Raw genomic sequence first — 19,593 nt, 5'->3', positions numbered from 1 at the left:
CCTGATTGTAATATTTATTTAAGATAGTATTCGTATATATTTAATTAATTCCAGGAAATGAATTGTTAGTACAGAATACTATAAGTCAATGAAATTATAGAAAAAAGAGATAAATAAACAAATTTGTAATCATGCTATATACAAGTCATAATCAGAAAATTTTTATAGAGTCGCATTTCCCTACTAACGTTAGGTTTTGATATTAATTTACGTACAAAATTTCTTGAAATGATTTGTCAAGATTTCAAAATGTCATCAGAAACTTCCTATTTTTGTTTCAAAACATATATTTGATATTAGGTTAAGCTTGAAAGCGCTTTTTAATCAAACAAATGAAATGGATATATCTTTATTCTTCTAAGTATTTGATTCTTTTGGCTATTCCGGTGAGACACTCTCCCACCATCATCTCACCGGTGCCAAGAATACACACGGCGCTTGGTCTATTTATTTTTTCTTCAGGGATGATGTACCTCAAAAATACCCCGTCTCTATCCAGCATATGAATCTTGTCCCCTTTGCAATCTGTAACGATGACATGGCCAACAGAATCAGTTGCCACTGAACAGACATCAAAACTACGATCCTTCCCCGAGTATGAATATCGGAGTATCCCTATTCTATCGACAGCAACAACAGCGTTTTTTCCCCAGTCAGTAACAATGATGTCTCCGTTGACATTTTCAGCGATGTAAATCGGGTCTGTGTACAGGGGTTGACACTGCGAGTCGTACTGGATTTCTTGGAGCATGGTACCGGTACTGCTGTATCGGACGACCTTGGATTGATATCCTTTGCGAAGACAGACCAGAAGATCACCGGACGCGGTGCTTGTGATACCACGGGCATTCCAATCCCCGGTTGTAAACATCGTGAGAACAATGTCGTCATGGGATATTTTTTTTACGGTTTCATAATCACAATACACCGCCTGTTTGCTGTACATACTTAAATAGTAGCCCTTCCAAGATATGTTGACTGCATGGCGGAGGTTTCCCTGGAGATCAAACAACTTCAGTTCTTTGGTATGTCCTCCCATCCACACTTTATCATCGTCAGTAACGGCCATGGCAAGCAATCGGTTTGTATTTTTATCGTCAGCAGGAAACCCGGTGTCTATAACAGACTTAACTATTGGTACCTTTATTATTCTTCTATCCGACAGATGATCTTTTTTCAATTTCTTGCCAAGAATCGAAATCTTTTTTTCCTCCCTTTTCTCAACGTATCCGAAATACGTTTGCAAATAATTTTTATCTATTTTGCATTCATAAAATGTCGGAAATGAATACTGTGTGAACTCGGTCAGTGCTTCTCGTTTTTCAATTAATGGCATAAACGTCTGCAATTTTTTGACATCATGTGATTTCTGTAAATTTGTTGCCTTTCTGTTGATTTCATCCAACTTTTCAATTATTTCTTTAAACTCTGTTTCCTGTTTCTTAAGTAGCGCCTCGTGTTCCTTCTGCATACCATCAAGTTCCTGGTGAAGTTTCTTCACGGTTTTTTCTATCTGTTTGTGCCACTCTTCTCCCCGTGCCGTAACTTCATCTTTCTTCTGTTTGTAAATGGTATATATCGACGACAATAATTTTGTCGTATGATCCAGAACTATTTTCAATTCATGTTTAATCGACTGAAGTCGATCGTTTTCATTTGCAATCAGTTTGAAAAATTCTTCTATTTTATCTGACAGCTCCGACATTTCGTGCGATTTGTGTTTGATAGACACGCAAAGCATGCATATCGGAACATTGCAGGTTTTGCAATATGCGGAACAATCGTTTTGGGGATGGGAATCACAAAAACCTGTGTCGTCATCATCTTTGCTGATATAGTCCACTACGTCATGGCCATATTTAGATTTCGCGCGTAGATGTATTGGGATACAGTGGTCACACAGATTGACACCGCATCGCCTGCAGAAAAACGAGACTGGTTTCTGACACAGATCACATACCACGATATGTTGGCACTGGGTTTCTTCTTCGGATGTCATCATAAGTAACTGTAAATATATGAATAGTCATTAATAAGGTTAAGAACCTGTAAATTGTATTGCTTTATTACCAATTTGATATTTCAAGTTACCCCAGTCCATTAATCTAAAGAAGTTGGTATTGTCGCTTTTATTTTTTTAAGAAGTTTTTTTAAAGTCTTATAGACATATTGTGTATGCAATGGACAAGCTTGAACAAATTAACAAATTGTTGGAAACTTTAAAATCTAAAGCGTGCATACAAGTTGTATATTTTTATTTGTTAAAAAACATCCTACCAGGACTTTTGAAACGTGATTGATAAAACAGAATAGAAAACAGGAAAATGATTTAACATGAAATTACTTGCGAATTTGAAAAATATACTATTTGTTTTGTAAATCTGTATTTCCACTCACTTAAGAACTTTAAAGATACGTAAAAAAGTAATATCGTTAAATGGATGATATGATGCAAATCGTTGATCATAAAGGAATAAATATTTCTTGAAAAACTTGAGTATATTTTTAATACGGTTTAAAATACACAGTGAAATTAATCATCTTTATTCAACGTTTGTTATATGTTTGCTTATAAGTCCACTAACAGCGTAAAAATTAAATAAGATGTTTTTTAAGGTTGGGTAGATGTTAACTTTTATATTTGTTTGCTTTAAATATCCTTAATTATCTTATAGTGTTTTCGGTATTTCTAATCGCACGTGGATTCATTAAAAGTTTACATGGGCATGTTTTGTTCGTTTTTAGTTCACATTTTTAGACATGTACAATTGTAAACAATTATTCAAATTCTCATTAAACAATTAAAGACCGGGTCTGGGGTATAAATAGCAGCCAATGAGGAAAATGGAGGAAATTTGAATTTTCTTGCCACCTTTCACTTCAGAGGATAAATTTCTGAATTTACACTTTAATCAGTAAAAACTATAAATTAAATTTTGTCATGCAACTACCAGGGTAAAGTAAACTGAAAGGCATCTCTAGATAGTAAAATAATTATTATTGATGCATTACTACTTTAGTAATTCATATTCAAAATTTTGAAGTGATCCAAAATTTCAAATTTCCTCAGATTTGATTGACAGATGAGAAATCGGCTTTTTGTTTACATTCCTACCGGAAATGTCTATTGCTAGAGACGCACAGTAAATGGCGGGACAGCTTGTCTTACCTCAAAACTGAATAACACTAAGTAATCCTTCTTAATTGATTTATAACTCTATCATCACTGGTAATCATAAACAAAGAGAAAGAACACACACTTGTGTAGAGCTGGAGAGTCAGTCCTGCAGCTTCACACTGATAGTATCAATTAAAGTTCCCATATCTGTTTACGCATGGGGCCTCCCAGGTCACAGGTTCTAGCAGTTTTAAATTATAAACATATAGGTCATCACATTAGTTGAGAAATTTTAAAAGCAATCCTATGCACTGATGCCACTGATCATGCTGATATCATTATTCTAGTGAAAAATCCAACTTTCCCACAGATGTTTTTTGGGTCTAGAATACAGCTCTGTAAAACCATATTGTCAAAAGTTTCTCCCTTCAATAAAGTCTTATTTCTTTCCAAAATTTGATTTCCAGATTTGGAGGCTGATTTATTGACATTTGGCGGGAGGGATTCCCCACTGAGTCAGGACTAGTTGTGCATTAGCCTCTTGCACCTAACCCACACTGTTGTTGATAAGAGTTATTCTGACCAGTGAATTTCTTTGGGCGTTTTTTGTTAAGTTTAAAGTATTTTCTAAATAATTACATGTATGTGAAGAAATGATGCTTACTGTGATAGATGCTTTAACAAAGCTCTAGATACAAAAAACAAAACAACAAAAGGGATGCTTGTATTGGCAGTGATCAATTTAGAAGTACATGCATGTGTAGATGCTTATTACTTAAAGATGAAAATCAGGGAAAGGAACTATGCACACCGTTTCATTTTTAAATGACCATTAAAATTATGTAGTTCTCTGATCAGCACGTGCTTCTGGTATTCATCTATCTTTTAATAGATTCACTCTGCCGTGTTATCAGTATGGAGGAGGGGTCTGCTTCCTTATATGCTTAATTGCCGTCCGTGTGGATATTCAACTAGGTCAACCCCGGTCTTTAAAGACGATTAGGAGACAATGGAAAATTGATGAAAACAAAATTTGAGTTTTGTGACGCTTTCGAGAAGATACGTCAAAGTAGTGTAAATATGTCCTACTAAAATTGTCATAAAAAGCTTTTTAAAAGTTCTTTGTAGATATGCACTCAGAAAGAGTTGGGTAATCCAAATTGACAAAAAAGTGAGCTTGTAAAGTTGTGACCCTAGGGGCCTTTTTTCCGTGGTTGCAGTCATTTACTTTTTGCTTCGTAGGCAATTGAAACGTTTGCTAATTGCTTAAATATTAATATTCCGTACCATCTAACCAAATATACAAGTCATGAATAAATCAAAAAAGTCGAAGAATAGATTTGATGCATAAGTTCTTGTGGTGATAATCACACATTTAAAATTGATTTAAATCTAAATGCCGATGCATTTATTATTCCTTTTTATACTTGCACACAGACAGGAACACAGTTCAAAGTTACCAGGTAATATGTAGCGGTAAGCACTTAAGATTTTAACAGGTGACAGTACGCAATAAGCGCCTTGCAGCTGATAGTTGGCTGTCGTATAAGGAAGTTGTTTTGTTTTTTTTGGAGCACACAAGCATAATAATTTTTACTTCCTCTTTCAGTAATTAAAAACAGAAAATGAGAAAAATATAAATCAGTATCAATCAATTTAACAAACACTTGAACTGTTGAAGACATTCATTGATAGTTCATTTGATTTCAATTCTTTATCGTGTTAATAACTTTGTAACAGTCACTATAATATTTTGAACTTGCAATTAAAATGTGACACACCGTCAAACACGATCCTACTTTTAAAACCTTGCCCATTTTATGGCTGGTAGGCTGTAAAGTAATGAAATTAAATGTGTAAAGACCCCACTTGCTTATTTTATAAATAAAGCTTATGCATAAAAATGTATAAGGTTACCTTATATGTCGTGATCCAAAATTAATTCATGATACAGGTAATTCCATTTCAAGGAAACGGTTGTAGAAAGGTATGATAATCGCAGTGACGCCTACCCAGCTGCAAAATTAACTTTCGGTTTATGCGCCGGTCTCTTTACTCACTTCTTATTACGCATTTAAAGATAAAATTGATATTTTAGATTAAAAAAAAAAAAATTAAAGCTTTTATTCTCCACTTATTTCCCTGAAAACGAAAACTGTTCAATTAATACCCTTTGGAATTTTCTAAATAGAAAAAATGTACATTTTGTGTTGGAACTATATTTACAGTCAAGGTCAATGTAGTAATGTGTGCTAAAAAACTACAGAATAATTTCCTTAATTGCTTATTAAAGCTCTTTAGATATCTACCCCTCCTCGTTTCAGGCTTCAGTTTACAAAAGGAACCAAACATATGTAAATGTATTTTTCAATGTTTTGAAAGCAGGGAAATTATTGAGATCTTACGGCTTAATTGGTTTTATTTTTCATTTAGTTCAGACGGAATACTGTGAATCTTATGAACAGAAAAATATATTACTCCATTTGTTCTCGGCCTAAATAAACATGTCAGGTTTATTGTTTAATGAATGAATTTAGTTTTAAAATCAGTTCTATCGGACCAGAGTTCCAAGACATATATATGTTTTCTCTTGCATAGTCATAGATTGCGAGGAATATATATTTAATGCATGTCACAGAAGAATTAAATATTCGGAATAAAGTCTTTTTAGCGGTTTTGTAATGACGAAAGTCCCTTACATAGGAAAGTAATCAGTTATCATGTTTTAAAATCAGGTACGAAAATATACGCCCAATATATAAAATTTGAAATATACATGTATTATGTTGCAATGCAATCTAATTCATCAACCGTACGTCTTGCTTTACAAAAAGAAATTTACCTTACATTTAATGGTATACCTACTTATATTTAAAATCTACAGACAGCGTAAAAAAAAAGTTAGATATAGATTTGCCCTAATGACTTCGTAATGTAGAAATGATGTCATGAAGATCATCTTATTTTTATAAATTAATGTGGATGGTTTTCGACCGTTTTTGATTTCTTTCAATGATGCCGCATGAAAATAGTTTGGTTTTACAAGGTGTATCGGACCGTAACTTTAAGATATGCATGGTTAAAAGTCGTGTTTGGAATATTATTTTTTAACACTGTATGTATTTTTAAAAAATTCAAATGGACACATTCATAAAAACTGTGGAATCATTAGATTTCGTGGTGGCTCAAATTTCGTGGAATTCGTGGGTATCTCTTATCCACGAAGTAAAATCCTCCACGAATTGATAAATTAGGGTAATAAAGTCATATTTCCTTTTGTATATATATAAGAATACACGAAATTACGTCCACACGAACCTGTAAAATTTAAGCCATCCACGAAAGTTGGCCCCCACGAAATTTAATGATTCCACAGTATAAGTTTAATTTTACTACAATATAGTAAGATGGGTATACCTTAAATGCCATATAGTTCCAAATGACATTCAGAATAATGATTCATTTTTTTTTCATTACACTAAATATTGTGACGTTATTATGGATCTAGCACTTAAATACACTCTTAAATCCTTTTTTTTTAATTTAATGTTTTATATGATTCTGTTGTTATACTATTTTTAAATATATAAAAATAAGGGGCTTATAAGTGATCTTATCAAATGTATTAAAAATGTTTCTTTTTCGTATTGTTCCCAAAATAGGTTCATGTATTTCTTTTGATTTTATTTTTTGCGATTTCACACTGACTCCAGATTTTTTTTTTTTATTAAACAGTGGATCGCATTTTATATAATGTTTTTGTTTTTTGGGTTTTTTTTGGTGAGGAAATATTTCTTTATAATATCATTAAGAGTGTAATAATAACCAAACCAACCTAGCTTAATTGATTGCGTCCGTCTATTATAATTCATACGTGTCTATTCACTTAATGTTTCCTCCTAGCTATCGATGTCAATGCACGTGATTTTCCACTATTTTTTTTTCTCGATTTTTTTTAAAACGTTAATGTCATTGTTCAAAATTACTGTCATTAACTGGAGATATTGCAAGATCAACCATACAATTCGGTTGGCATGCTCTCTATTTTTTAGCTTCACATATTTCTTGTTTTGACTAAACTCAAAAAAGCATTCATAAGAATTTACGTTTTAAATAAGAACTTAATAAAATATAAATCACAAAATATAATATATATTTCCTTTGAATAAAACAACGTTTAAAAAGACTTTGTCCAAGCCACGTGCATTAAAGTGTGATTTGTCCTTTCTGGCCAGCATTGTCGGTAAACAATGTAATATGTAAAATCAAATTGTTTATGCAAGCAAGTTACTCATGAGAGTTAAGCACGTGAAAAAGATGTGAAAGTCAATTGAAAGGCGTAATGGTTCTAATAGCGGGTGCATTTTGTATGTTGTTATAATAACTGATGTCATGTAGTATTTTTTATAAAGAAATAATTATGTGTTTTGTAAAAATTTTATAATACTTGTATTACGTTTTGATGCATTAAATTTGAACTCTACAGAGAGGCCTCACATGGGAATTTTTCACAATAAATTTCAAACGTATTTTTGCTATTGAGACTATACAGCGGATATTTTGCAAAAAAATAGAACCCCATAAAAAAATCCAGACATACGATAACAATGATAATGAACTTGTAGTTTCTTATATTTAATAAAACAGTACGATGTACTTCGATCCATTTGTTAGGGTTTATGCATCTGCTGTTATTTCTTGGGTTTTTTTAAAATTGGTAAAACAAGGTATTCAAGAGGCCCATGGGGCCACATCGCTCACCTGAGCAACAATGGGCGTTCAAAAGATATTGTGCCATATGGCCCTCGGTAGAATTACAAAAAATAACTATTGTAAAGTATTCGAATTTTACACTTATTTTTGCATACACGTAATCTTTGACATTGTACCTTCATGAAATACTGTTTTTACACAGAATAAGAAAATCCTACGCAAGATATAGATCTAAATATTTGGTAGGGGTACACTGTTATATAACTTCTAATCCCCTGTATTTTCGTTCTGCCCCCCCCCCCCCCCCACTTAATAAAGCGATCAAAATATATGAGAGAATATAGGTACATTTTCTTCCTCAACTACTTACTAGTTATTGTATTTTTTTTTTTATATAATAGTTATTGTATTTTATCAAAAAAATCCTACATGTAAATATGTGAAGAAGAAAATTGCACCTCAATGCGCTCAATTTCTCAAATTAAAAATATTCAACAATTTAATTTGTCTTCTCCATTATAATTAAATGACTGTTGTGTACCTCGCGTAAACTCGTGACTTTTATAACTTTACTCACACTTGATTGGTGAATACACTGGAATGAAAAATGTTGTCACGTGACACGTTAAAGAGCTATAAAAATCAATTTTACCGTATTGACAGGCACATCACTCTAATTTACTATGGCCTATGCACCCATTATTTTCATTTTTATTCAAAAATAACAAATGGCTACAAACCAGGATAATTTTCCGCTGTAATATTTTCTTAGGAATAGCGATAATTCTTTTATACCCGCAACAGAAATGTGTCAGAACTATGGAAACTGTTTTAACGATGTCGTTATTATTTACTTACATTTCACATTATTCATTGTCTGGGGCCCCAGAGAGTAGTTATATACAGCATATCATTCATTAATTTTTTGTGTACAAGCATTTAACAAACTCTAATTTATAAAGAATATCTAATGATCAACCAAAATTTCAGCGTCAATCGTAGAATAATAAGCAAGATGAGCTCAAAATTTTGCTAGGTTTGAGTCATATTTTGTTCACATGAGTTAATTACATTCAGCTTAAGATTTTTAACTTGGTATTTCCTATTCGGCATTTAAAATGAAAAAAATTAATGGCCTCAGATCTGTGAACAAACATAGAATTGTGAGCAAATCTCTGTATCTTGCTTATAATTCGAAGCTTAACACTCAAATATGGTAAGTAAATAGAAATTGTAAACAATTAAACACAAGAAACATGCACTATAACAAAAAAAGAACACAATTTTTTTTTCAAAATGAATCATATACATGTATATACCTACATATTTCCGTCAGCGATATTAAACTATATTTAAACTGAATGAACTCGAGAAAATGCCGAGCATCTCAACAAAACATATTGCATTATTCTACCATTACGCAAAAGATGATACCGAATTACCGATAGCCTGAATGAATTGCATTTTAGTTCTTTCTTAATACATCAGATGTTGCTTTATTTGCGCAGGTAAACAGTAAACTGTTTGATTTACCGAAGTCTGTGTTTGATTTGATACGTAAAAATCAGGAAATACAAGCGACAGTTCCCAGGTTAATGCAAAGCATAAATGAAAACGAAACGAAAATCACAACAAGCTAATACCACCGTCATATGTGAAATATTTAGCCTCAATTTACTTCAAAAAATCGTCACCAATGTATTTTGCATGTTTCAAAGATTCCCTTCGTACACGAACTGTTGCACAACAAACAAATTCATCATTGTCAGATCGACCCGTTTATCATATAGTGTCACGGCTGCTTTAAACAAAGAACCTCGTTTTAGAATTATGGAATACGAGTCTTGGTAAAATGGGTAAGCAATCAATAATCAAAATGAAATCTTACATGAAGTAAAAAAAATTTATAAGTCATTGTATGAGAATAAAGATCATTTACTTGAGGAGGTAAATCTTCAAGAAGTAATTATGGAAAAGGATGTAAAAAAAAGTTACAGAAAGTATGAGAAATAAATTAGAATTAGAAATAACTAAAAAGGAAATATTAGAGGCATTAAAACTATTTAAAAATGATAAATCACCAGGAACAGATGGTTTTACAGCAGAATTTTTTAAATTTTTTTGGTCTGATATTGGATCTTATATATTTAATTCCTTTAAATGTAGTCTTGATTCTGGTATCCTTTCTCACTCACAAACACAAGGAATCATTTCAATCCTACCAAAAGGACAAAAACCCAGAGAATATCTTAAAAAATGGAGGCCAATTTCACTTCTTAATGTAACCTATAAGTTATTATCAAGTGTCCTGGCTAGCCGTATGAAGCCCATTCTTGTTGACATAATTCACGAAAATCAAAAAGGTTTTTTAGCAGGGAGATATATCGGGGAGAATTCCAGACTACTTTATGATATTATACATTACTGCAATGAAACTAATACCCCAGGTCTAATTCTCATACTTGATTTTGAAAAGGCATTTGACTCAGTCTCTTGGAAATTTATTTCTAAAGTTTTAACATTTTTTAATTTTGGTGAGAATTTCCAAAATGCAATAAGAACTTTATTTAATAATGCAAAACTTTGTGTGATACAAAATGGTATATTTTCAGAATTTTTTAATATAGGCAGGGGATGTAGACAAGGGGACCCAATATCACCATATATTTTTATACTTTGTGCGGAAATAATGGGCCTTATGATAAGAAACAACATATAAATATAAGGGATTAGTGTAATGAACAAAGAATATAAATTACTACAATACGCAGATGACACAGTGTTATTATTAAAAGGTTCGAAAAATTCAATTAAGTCAGCACTTTCTTTAGTTAATGAATATGCAAAATACTCAGGACTAAAACCTAATTATGATAAAACTAAGTGTGTAAAAATAGGACCCTTATCAAACAAATCAAATGAATATTTCAAGGATTTTGAAAAAGTTAACTGGTCTCAGGAACCATTTACAGTTTTAGGCATTACTTATTGTGTAAACTTAGATAATACATATATGTACGAGTTAAACTTTAAACCAAAAATCAATGAAATGAAACTATCAATAAGCGCATGGTCTAGAAGAATGCTATCTACAGCAGGACGTATCACAGTAATTAAAAATTTGATTCTTCCAAAAATTACGCATCTCTTAATAAGTCTTCCTAATCCTCCAAGAAAACATATAAAGGAAATTGAAACAATTTTTTATAATTACATATGGAATTCAAAAACATCAAGAATAGCCAAAAGTAGCATTATTCAAAGTTATGGAAAGGGTGGGCTAAGAATGATATGTCTTGATTCTTTTTGCAAAAGCTTGAAAATCACCTGGATACGCAGATTTTTTAATGATGCTTGTCAGTCAAGTTGGAAAGACTTGATAATAAGTACTTTTCCAAATATTTTAAATATGACAATTGTTGGAAGACAAATACTATATCAACTGTCAAAAACTTGTAAAAATCTATTTTGGAAAGATTTTTTTTTGTCATTTTTTGAACTTAGAAAATGTACTGACAGTGAATTATCTATTTTAAGCCCGATATGATTTAATGAGTCTATATGTATTAATAACAAATATGTCTTTTATAAGCAATGGTTTTTAAAAGGTGTACATCAAATACTACATTTTTTCAACAATGATGGTACAATAATGAAATACGAACAATTCTGTAACCAATATGATATTAAACCTCCGTTTACACATTTTTTAGGAATTGTAGACTGTATTAAAAAGTTGCGGTTAAACTATGATACAGAAATTATTCTTCAAAATATTCCATATTATCCATAATTTTTACGGATAGTTAGGAAAAATAAACAAGGCTCAAGAGACTTTAATGATATTTTTATTGATGAGAAATGGAAAAAACCAAAATCAGAATTGAAATGGGAAAAGGAACTAGACATGAATGTAAATAACATATGGTGGAAAAGACAAAACTTATTATTTTTCAAAATAACTAACGACGTACAATTAAGATGGTTTCAATACAGGATTGTACATCGAATTATTGCGACTAATACTTATTTATGTAAGATAGGAATAGTTGAATCAGAGTTATGTACAATTTGTAGATGTAATGCAGAAACTATTTGTCATCTTTTTGGGAATGTGAATATGTGAGTGAAATCTGGGATAATTTACTAGTTTAGATGAAGGATGAATTTGAATTAGATATACCATTGAACAAAATAGATGTTATATTTGGTAGATACTACAAATATTATAACATTTTCAATATAATAATATGTATTGTAAAGAGACATATATATAGAAAAAGGAGTAGAAAAGAATTACCCTCCTTTACTGGAATCAAACGTGAAATACTTTATTATTACAAATGTGAAAAATTTATTTACACGAAAAATTGTGAATTAGAGAAATTTCATGTAAGATGAGCGAGGCTGTCCTTTAATAATGATTGTTGATTTTAAGCCTTTTGCCCCTATGATCTTAGTTATTACAAAGTAATTTATTTTTGTTTACTGCAAAATGCTGATTTTTTGTACTTGATTATGATGCAGAGTAATGTGCATATACATGCATCTGAATGAGTGGGTGTATGAATGATGTTATTTGTAAAAACACCCTGTTTCAAAATTTTTTCAGTATATATAATGTTAACTTATAGACTCCAAGGCTCCCCAGCCTCGGCTATAAGAATACTTCTACATGTTCTGGGGTAATAAAAACAGTTATAAAAAAAAAAAATGGGTAAGCAAACCCGGGCCGGGGCAAAACAAAAGCCGGGGCAGATCGGCAATCGTCAATTCCAATTAAGCATTCTTTTGCAGCAATATTTACAGCGAATACAAATATACTGGTCAGTAAATATCTTGAAATTTTAATGAGATTGGCAGATTAATAACTGTCAATCTTTTGTTTTGCCCTGGCCCGGTCATGCCTACCCATTTTACCAAGACTCATGGATGCTATAAATTGCTTGAAACACGCCTTTTCTTTCTTAATATTTTCGTAATAACTCAGATTTGAAACAGAATTAGCCCATAATTTTTGCAATTTATATTTTCCTTCCCATAAGGATTATTCATGCTAAGTTACGTTGAATTTGCCTCAGTAGTTCTTGAGAAGAAGATTTTTTTAAATGCACCCCCCTTTTTTAAACAGTTTTGAGGTTTTCTCCGCTTTCAATGAAATTTTTTCTTTCATTTCTGCAATTTATATTCATCTTTCCATCAGAATGCTTAAAGCCAAATTTGGTTGAATTTGGATAAGTGGTTTTAGAGAAGAAGTTCAAAATGTGAAAAGTTTACAGACGGACAGACGGACAGACAGACAGACAGATGGACAGACGGACGGGCAGACGGACGACGGGCAAAATGTGATCAGAATAGCTCACTTGAGCTTTCAGCTCAGGTGAGCTAAAAAACAAAATCCTTCTTGTTTTGCTTGTATTTGCGATAGAAACCAATTATCACCAGAGTGAGAAGAGCATGCTAGTAGACACAATGATACATGATAATGGAAAAGTCATGTTGCAAAATATTTTGAATACTATTTTTTAAACAATTTATGTGTTTCAAATAAATTCAAATGGACTCGTTCATAAATATGAAGTTAATTTTTACAACCATATAATAAAATGGATATATCTATTTAATCATCTATTTCCACTTGACAAAAAACACAATGATTAAATTTTATAACTTTTATTACACTGACTCTTGAAATTCAGAAGATAATTTTTGTCTTTGATGCTTTACAACAATAGCCTTGTTTTATACGGTGTATCAGGGTTGAAAAGTTTGATAAACACAATGAAAAATCATGTCTTCAACAGTTATACATCTCAAAGTTTTGTCCCTTGTGGCTAATGAAGCATATGTAGAATGCCTACAGTCTCTCCAAAAACAGCACTAAACAAATTCTTGACCCCTTCTTTAAAATTATGTCAAATTCAATACAGCTATCGGGATGACTTTTTCCTTGATTTGATAAAAAATGTGAAGAATCTGTTTCAATATTTTTATCATTTATTAAGATCCGTAAAGTACCAAAAAAAAATTCATCAAATTAATTATGATGTCATAATGGTTCTAGCACCGAAAAGACACTCTGGAATCATTAACTCCATAAAAATGTCAAGAACAAACTGTCAATCATATCAAAAATCCATAAAACGAATTACAAATTCAAATCAGAGCAACACGGACCTCTAAAAAGAGAGAAGTAGGATCAGGTGCCAAGGAGGAGTGAGCATCCTCTCTGACCGGTCACACCCGCCGTGTGCTCTTTGTTGTAATTTGGGGGAAAATGGAAAAGTCCGTAGACAATTGATGATTAATTATGGTCTAACAGTTTGTGTGAAAAACGTCAGTCAGCATACGACCCAGTGGAAGATTGTATTTGCTGACAAGGTCGTTGTATCGACCATAGGACTTACGATCTTATATTGTATACATATAATTAACGTTTACAAAGAGTAAATCCAAGAAACCTAATTTTAAGTTTTCAATTTTTTTCATTTTCATTCTTATAATACACATAAACATAATAACAAGTTATACTACTACTAGGACTTATAGCGACCACAAAGATTCTATACAGTTAATTATACATTAAATCAATATAGTCACACTGGCCCATCGGACCTATATGCCCTTACTAAATATTAAAAAAGTAAAAAAAATTCACCGTGACAGTTTGCTTTGTTTTGGTCTAAAATCTTTTAAAAATATGAATTGAGCATGTTATTTGGGAAACTTATATGAAGTAGTGTTTTATATAACTATTATCATTAAATGTACAATGCATAAAGTGATATCTAAAGGAGCTGCTTAAGTTGTTACATAATAGATATTTGAAAAGAAAGTGTTGTTCAATTTCAATATTCCCGTCTAAATAACAAAAGGTGCATGTTATAACTATCATATTGTTTCATGGGGGAACCTTTTGTTTACGTCTAAACCTTGTAAGTTACGCTTACCTTTCAGTCTTTCGCTTACCTTCAATTGAACATAAAATTTGGTTTAACTTAGGTGAGGTGGAAAGCAGAATAATGACCCTCGTAGAATGGTGACAGTGGGTCATCATTCGACGTAGAAAAATTACCCTTTTGCCAGAAGAATAAGTTTATTTTTTTTTAAACATGAGCACACTCTACGCAAAGTGACCCCTATAGAGTAACGACCCCCTTATAAATATAGGTGTTTTTCTATATATTTTATGTAAGGATGTTTATACAATATTGTCATTTTTATTGCAGTAGACAGAAAGTAACTTGAAGTTGTAATTATTCAAATAAACTTAAAGTGAAAGAAGCGGTATATTTTGGAAAATAAAAATCCTGTAGTATTAATAAGATACTGACTTATTGTACCGATGTATAGTTCTCAACAAAACGAGTTATACGTATCTCATTATTACGAGAGAAAGCACATTAGAAATATTTAAAGAATAAGAAATCATTCTTTGAGTATTATGAAGTGATAATTTCGGTCGGAGCGTGGTCAAATCCAATAAAGCCGAAAGGGCTATATGATAGATTTGACCAAGCTCCGACCGAAATTATCACCTCATAAAATTCAAAGAATGATTCCTTATTACTTATATTAATATTATTTCCAGTTTCTATAGTTTAAAACAACATTTTAAAACCACTTTTTTCATGAAGCACATGCTATATGTATTACTACGTGGCGCAGCCAATACTGTGTCTTTATTAAGTTATCGGGTTTTAGGGTTCAAAATTGATTCGTAATGTTATCACACACAATGACGGCTGAAAATGTAAATATTTCGAGATACAAGTCACTATCTATCTATCTATCTATCTATCTATCTATCTATCTATCTCTTGAAAAATTTATTTAAACAATTAAATGCTTCTCTTGTTGATTTATGCAGAATATGAAGGTACATGAAGCGCCATTGCAGACAAAATACATAATAAAAATTCTGCAATGACTGCTACCTTCATAAACCGGATGAATCATCAAAAATACATTTCATTGTTTAAATTTACATTTTTTTCTCAACAAATTAATGAATCGATTGTTAAGAGTAAGAAAAATTAACTTGATTACTGTTAACGTTAACCAGTACGTTTGAATAAAAGAAACAGCCATGACGTCTTACATATATATAAGGTTGAGTATAACATCTTTGTGATTCTTTAGTGCGATTATTCTTTAAGTAGGTAGTTTGCTTAATGATTTCGACCGGAACTGGTTAGAGTAGATTGCACAGATTTTAGTCCTGTGAATTTCTTTAGAGCTTTTAATTACAGTCAATTTTCATTAGAAATAGACGAAATAGAGGAATGATACTTAAGTTAGTGAATGTAAATAGAAGAAATATTCACAATCCAAATTAAGGGCCAAACCCTAGTATGATATACAGTGGAGCCTCAGTTATCCGGACGCTTTCGTTCCAAATTTCAATCGTCCGGATAGGTGAAGCGTCCGGATATCTGAAATTTGTCTTGTTGTCATGAATGATAATGTATTTGTGTACAATGGCTCCCAGTGTTGATACTAGGTTTTTTTGTCTTTCATACCAAATAGCAACACATGTTGGAGTTGTCTGTTGATATTCATGAACGTTTTTAAGAGATAAAGAATTCTGCGTTATTTTATTATTTTGTCATGAAATATTAAGCGGACAATAATGATAACCGAATCTAGCTAAATTCTTTGTGTCCAAGTGTGATATGTGTGTGATACACAGTTGTTCGCAATTTTCCAATTTTTGAAAGTGATTTGGGAAGTCAGTGTATTTATACAAGCTACTCATAGGGTCTAGCACGTAAAAAAGGTGTGAAACTTAATTGACAGGGGTAATATTTTGTACTGAGTAGGGTATCATCAAATTTTACCGTCCGGTTAAATGAAGCAAGATTAGTAGTAAATCAGTGTTTTGTGGTAAAAACAGACCGTCCGGATCCGGAACACGAAATTCCGGATAAATGAGACAAAATAACGTATAAAAAATCTGTTCCCAAATAAAATCGTCCGTACACTGAAGCGTCCGGTTATCTGGCGTCCGGATATCTGAGGCCCCACTGTATTTACATCTACTGAGTTATCTCTCCTCTATTTCTTTAGAATATTATGGTTTATAGCTCTGTAGGGACTGACAGGGTTGGCTTCTATAAGACGACTTGGTTGTTTCTTTCATATAACGTACGTGTACGCGATAAACAAAATCATATAAAGTCGGAATATATCACGATTTGGCAAGAATTCTAGGATGTCTATCTGTAAAATGGTTTGCACATGAATTGGGTTTCAGAGTACACTGCATGAAGTATTTTTTTTAAATATTAATATTAATTTTTAAATGATTCTGTCCAGGATTAATTTTTTTTAACAATTCGGAATTTAGATTGGTTCTAATTTAAAAGTTTGCAATTGCCATTTTTTCTTATATTTTGCATTTTACATTGTATCAATTGCTTTGTAAAATATAATTGTTTGATAAGTGCTTCATGTGACTATTTGTTACTCTTTAGATTTTCCCTTATATTTAAAAATATCAAATAAAAACGATTGTAATTTGCATAAAAAAATAAAATTAAAAATTTTAAAATGTTACCAGGCCATCGGTGGCATGTATTTGATAATGATTAAATAACAGATCAATTGAGGCCAAATTTTCAGCTCCAAAAACCTCGTTCGCAGTCACTAAAAAATATTACATAAAAATTCATTATAAAAATTCAACGCCGATATTGGTCTGTTTTGTAAAATCATATTTCTCCGATGCATCAAATGAAATATTGGCCTATCAAGGAACCTTAAAAGTAAAATATCTTTATCGATGAAAGTAAACGTTTTTCTTTTGTGTCGTTCATCTACTACAGGTCAAAAACCGTTTCCGAAAACAGGCAATTTCATTTTAAAGGAACAGGGACACCTTCAGTGACGCCTACCTTGCTCAATCTCCTTTTAGTTTATGCAGTGGTCTCTCTATAAACACTACTTATTTAGGCACATAGCAAAGGAGGGGAAGGGGGTAGCTTTAAAGATAAGTGAACCTTTCTTATGCATATTTTTTTTGGAAAATTAGCCATATGGACCCTTCATTTCGTACATTGATTTTATATGTTTGTCTTTGCGCTTTAAAAACGTTGATAAAATTGAGATAACTAAATTATGTTTAAACCAAAACCTACTTCCTACCCTCTAACACAAAACCAAATTATTTATTTAATACCCTCGGACTGGATGATAAATATCCAAACATATTTGCAATTCAAACCATTTATTTGGTAAGAAACAATATAGTAAGATATGAGACAAAATTAACTTATTATAGCCATTAATATCTCTATGCAGCGCTTTTAGGTCTTCTAGGTAGTCGCTCCGACAAAAAAAGGGATATTCACTTTAACTTCACACAAAACAGTTTTGCTTCTAACCCATCTAGTTTCTTGTTTCAATTCATCGTAGAAACTTAAATTAATAGATGTACTAATAAATGATATGTTTCTATATAATTGCAATTTTTTACAAAAAATTATATAAATAGAAATGAAACTTTCAATATCCTCTGTCTTTCTCTGTATTGTCTTTTTGTCACTTACAATATAAGTAAGACCATGGAAATTACACTTTTATATAGTAATTTGGCCGTGGTAAGAATCATATATCTTCACCCCCTTTGGTTTACGATGGACTCCGCTAGACAATATTTAATGATGCGAATTGATTGACGTTTTTAATTTTAGTTATTTATTATTTATGCTGAGATTCTACACTGATATTCTAAAAGATCAGGTTGTTTTTGGTATAACTAACGAATATATTTTTCTCATTACGTTTGTTCATAAGCATGAAACAAGACCAATGTTTTGTACCAAATAGCAATTCAATATCAAAGGAGTAAATTTGCTGCACACATATTTACAAGGTAAAAGGATAAATACTTAGAGCTAATAGACGAAACGACTACACTAAAAAGACGATAAAAAATGAAATACTTTTTGAATATAGTGGCATATGTTTATCCATTATCAAACACATCTGGTACTGAGTCATGTATGAATACACAGATCGTAATATGGATCATATCCACTTACGACAGTAATCTTCTGATTTTGTTGTTTTAGGGGTGTATGTCTATCTTTCATAGAAGGCAGTTAATTTTATTTGTATCATAATTATAATATAATAGATTAATAGAAACATGTATCTTTTCCTATATATCTCATGAACACATCTTGTTTGGTTCAAATATGAGAATATGTTTATTCCCATATTGCTATGTGCAGATTATGTATTTTACTCACTTCTGGTATGATAAGTGCGTTATGTATGTTGCCATTATTTTTTCTTCATGGGCCTGAACTTTCCTCAGTGCGGTCAGGTCAGTGGCGTTTTCATGCCCATTTTCATCATTTTTCGGTTAAGTTGGAATCTAACACCTGTCGATATTAATGTGGATAAAAGTGCACAATAATGAAATACTTTTACCAGTTCAGAATGTTCAAAGGACTGTATATGGTATTATGCATTTCTTTCCCTCAAAATTAAAGTTTTATAAAGAGCTTTAAAAATAAGATGGAAATTAGTTGAAAAAAAGTATGTAAAAGGTTATCACCACATTAACATCATAATGAATAAATGATTGTTTCATTTTGATTAAATAATGTTTTGGAACAAAATATGTGTTTTTACGATGGCTTTTCAAATGGGAAAAATGAAGTGCATGCTTTCTAAAGTACCATGATTTTGAAGTATGATGTGTATAATTTAACAGAGACATATGTCAAAACCCTACATGAGCAGACCTGCGC

At 31.6% G+C, this 19,593-nt stretch overlaps 1 protein-coding gene across 1 annotated transcript in view; it reads right to left on the bottom strand.

Moving 5' to 3' along the window:
* Positions 1-19,593, bottom strand: part of LOC128160737 (uncharacterized) — a 34,970-nt gene continuing 15,377 nt past the window's right edge. Inside the window, exons 2-3 of the mRNA XM_052824081.1 lie at positions 17,391-17,479; positions 1-2,008 (exon numbers count right to left, since the gene is read on the bottom strand). Coding sequence (XP_052680041.1) covers positions 350-2,008; positions 17,391-17,479 — 1,748 coding nt within the window. The 3' untranslated portion in view covers positions 1-349. The remainder of the gene's footprint in view (positions 2,009-17,390; positions 17,480-19,593) is intronic.

The sequence above is a fragment of the Crassostrea angulata genome, chromosome 8, assembly GCF_025612915.1.
Source record: "Crassostrea angulata isolate pt1a10 chromosome 8, ASM2561291v2, whole genome shotgun sequence".
NCBI lineage: Eukaryota > Metazoa > Mollusca > Bivalvia > Ostreida > Ostreidae > Magallana > Magallana angulata.
This window is presented reverse-complemented; position numbering and strand designations above follow the sequence as displayed.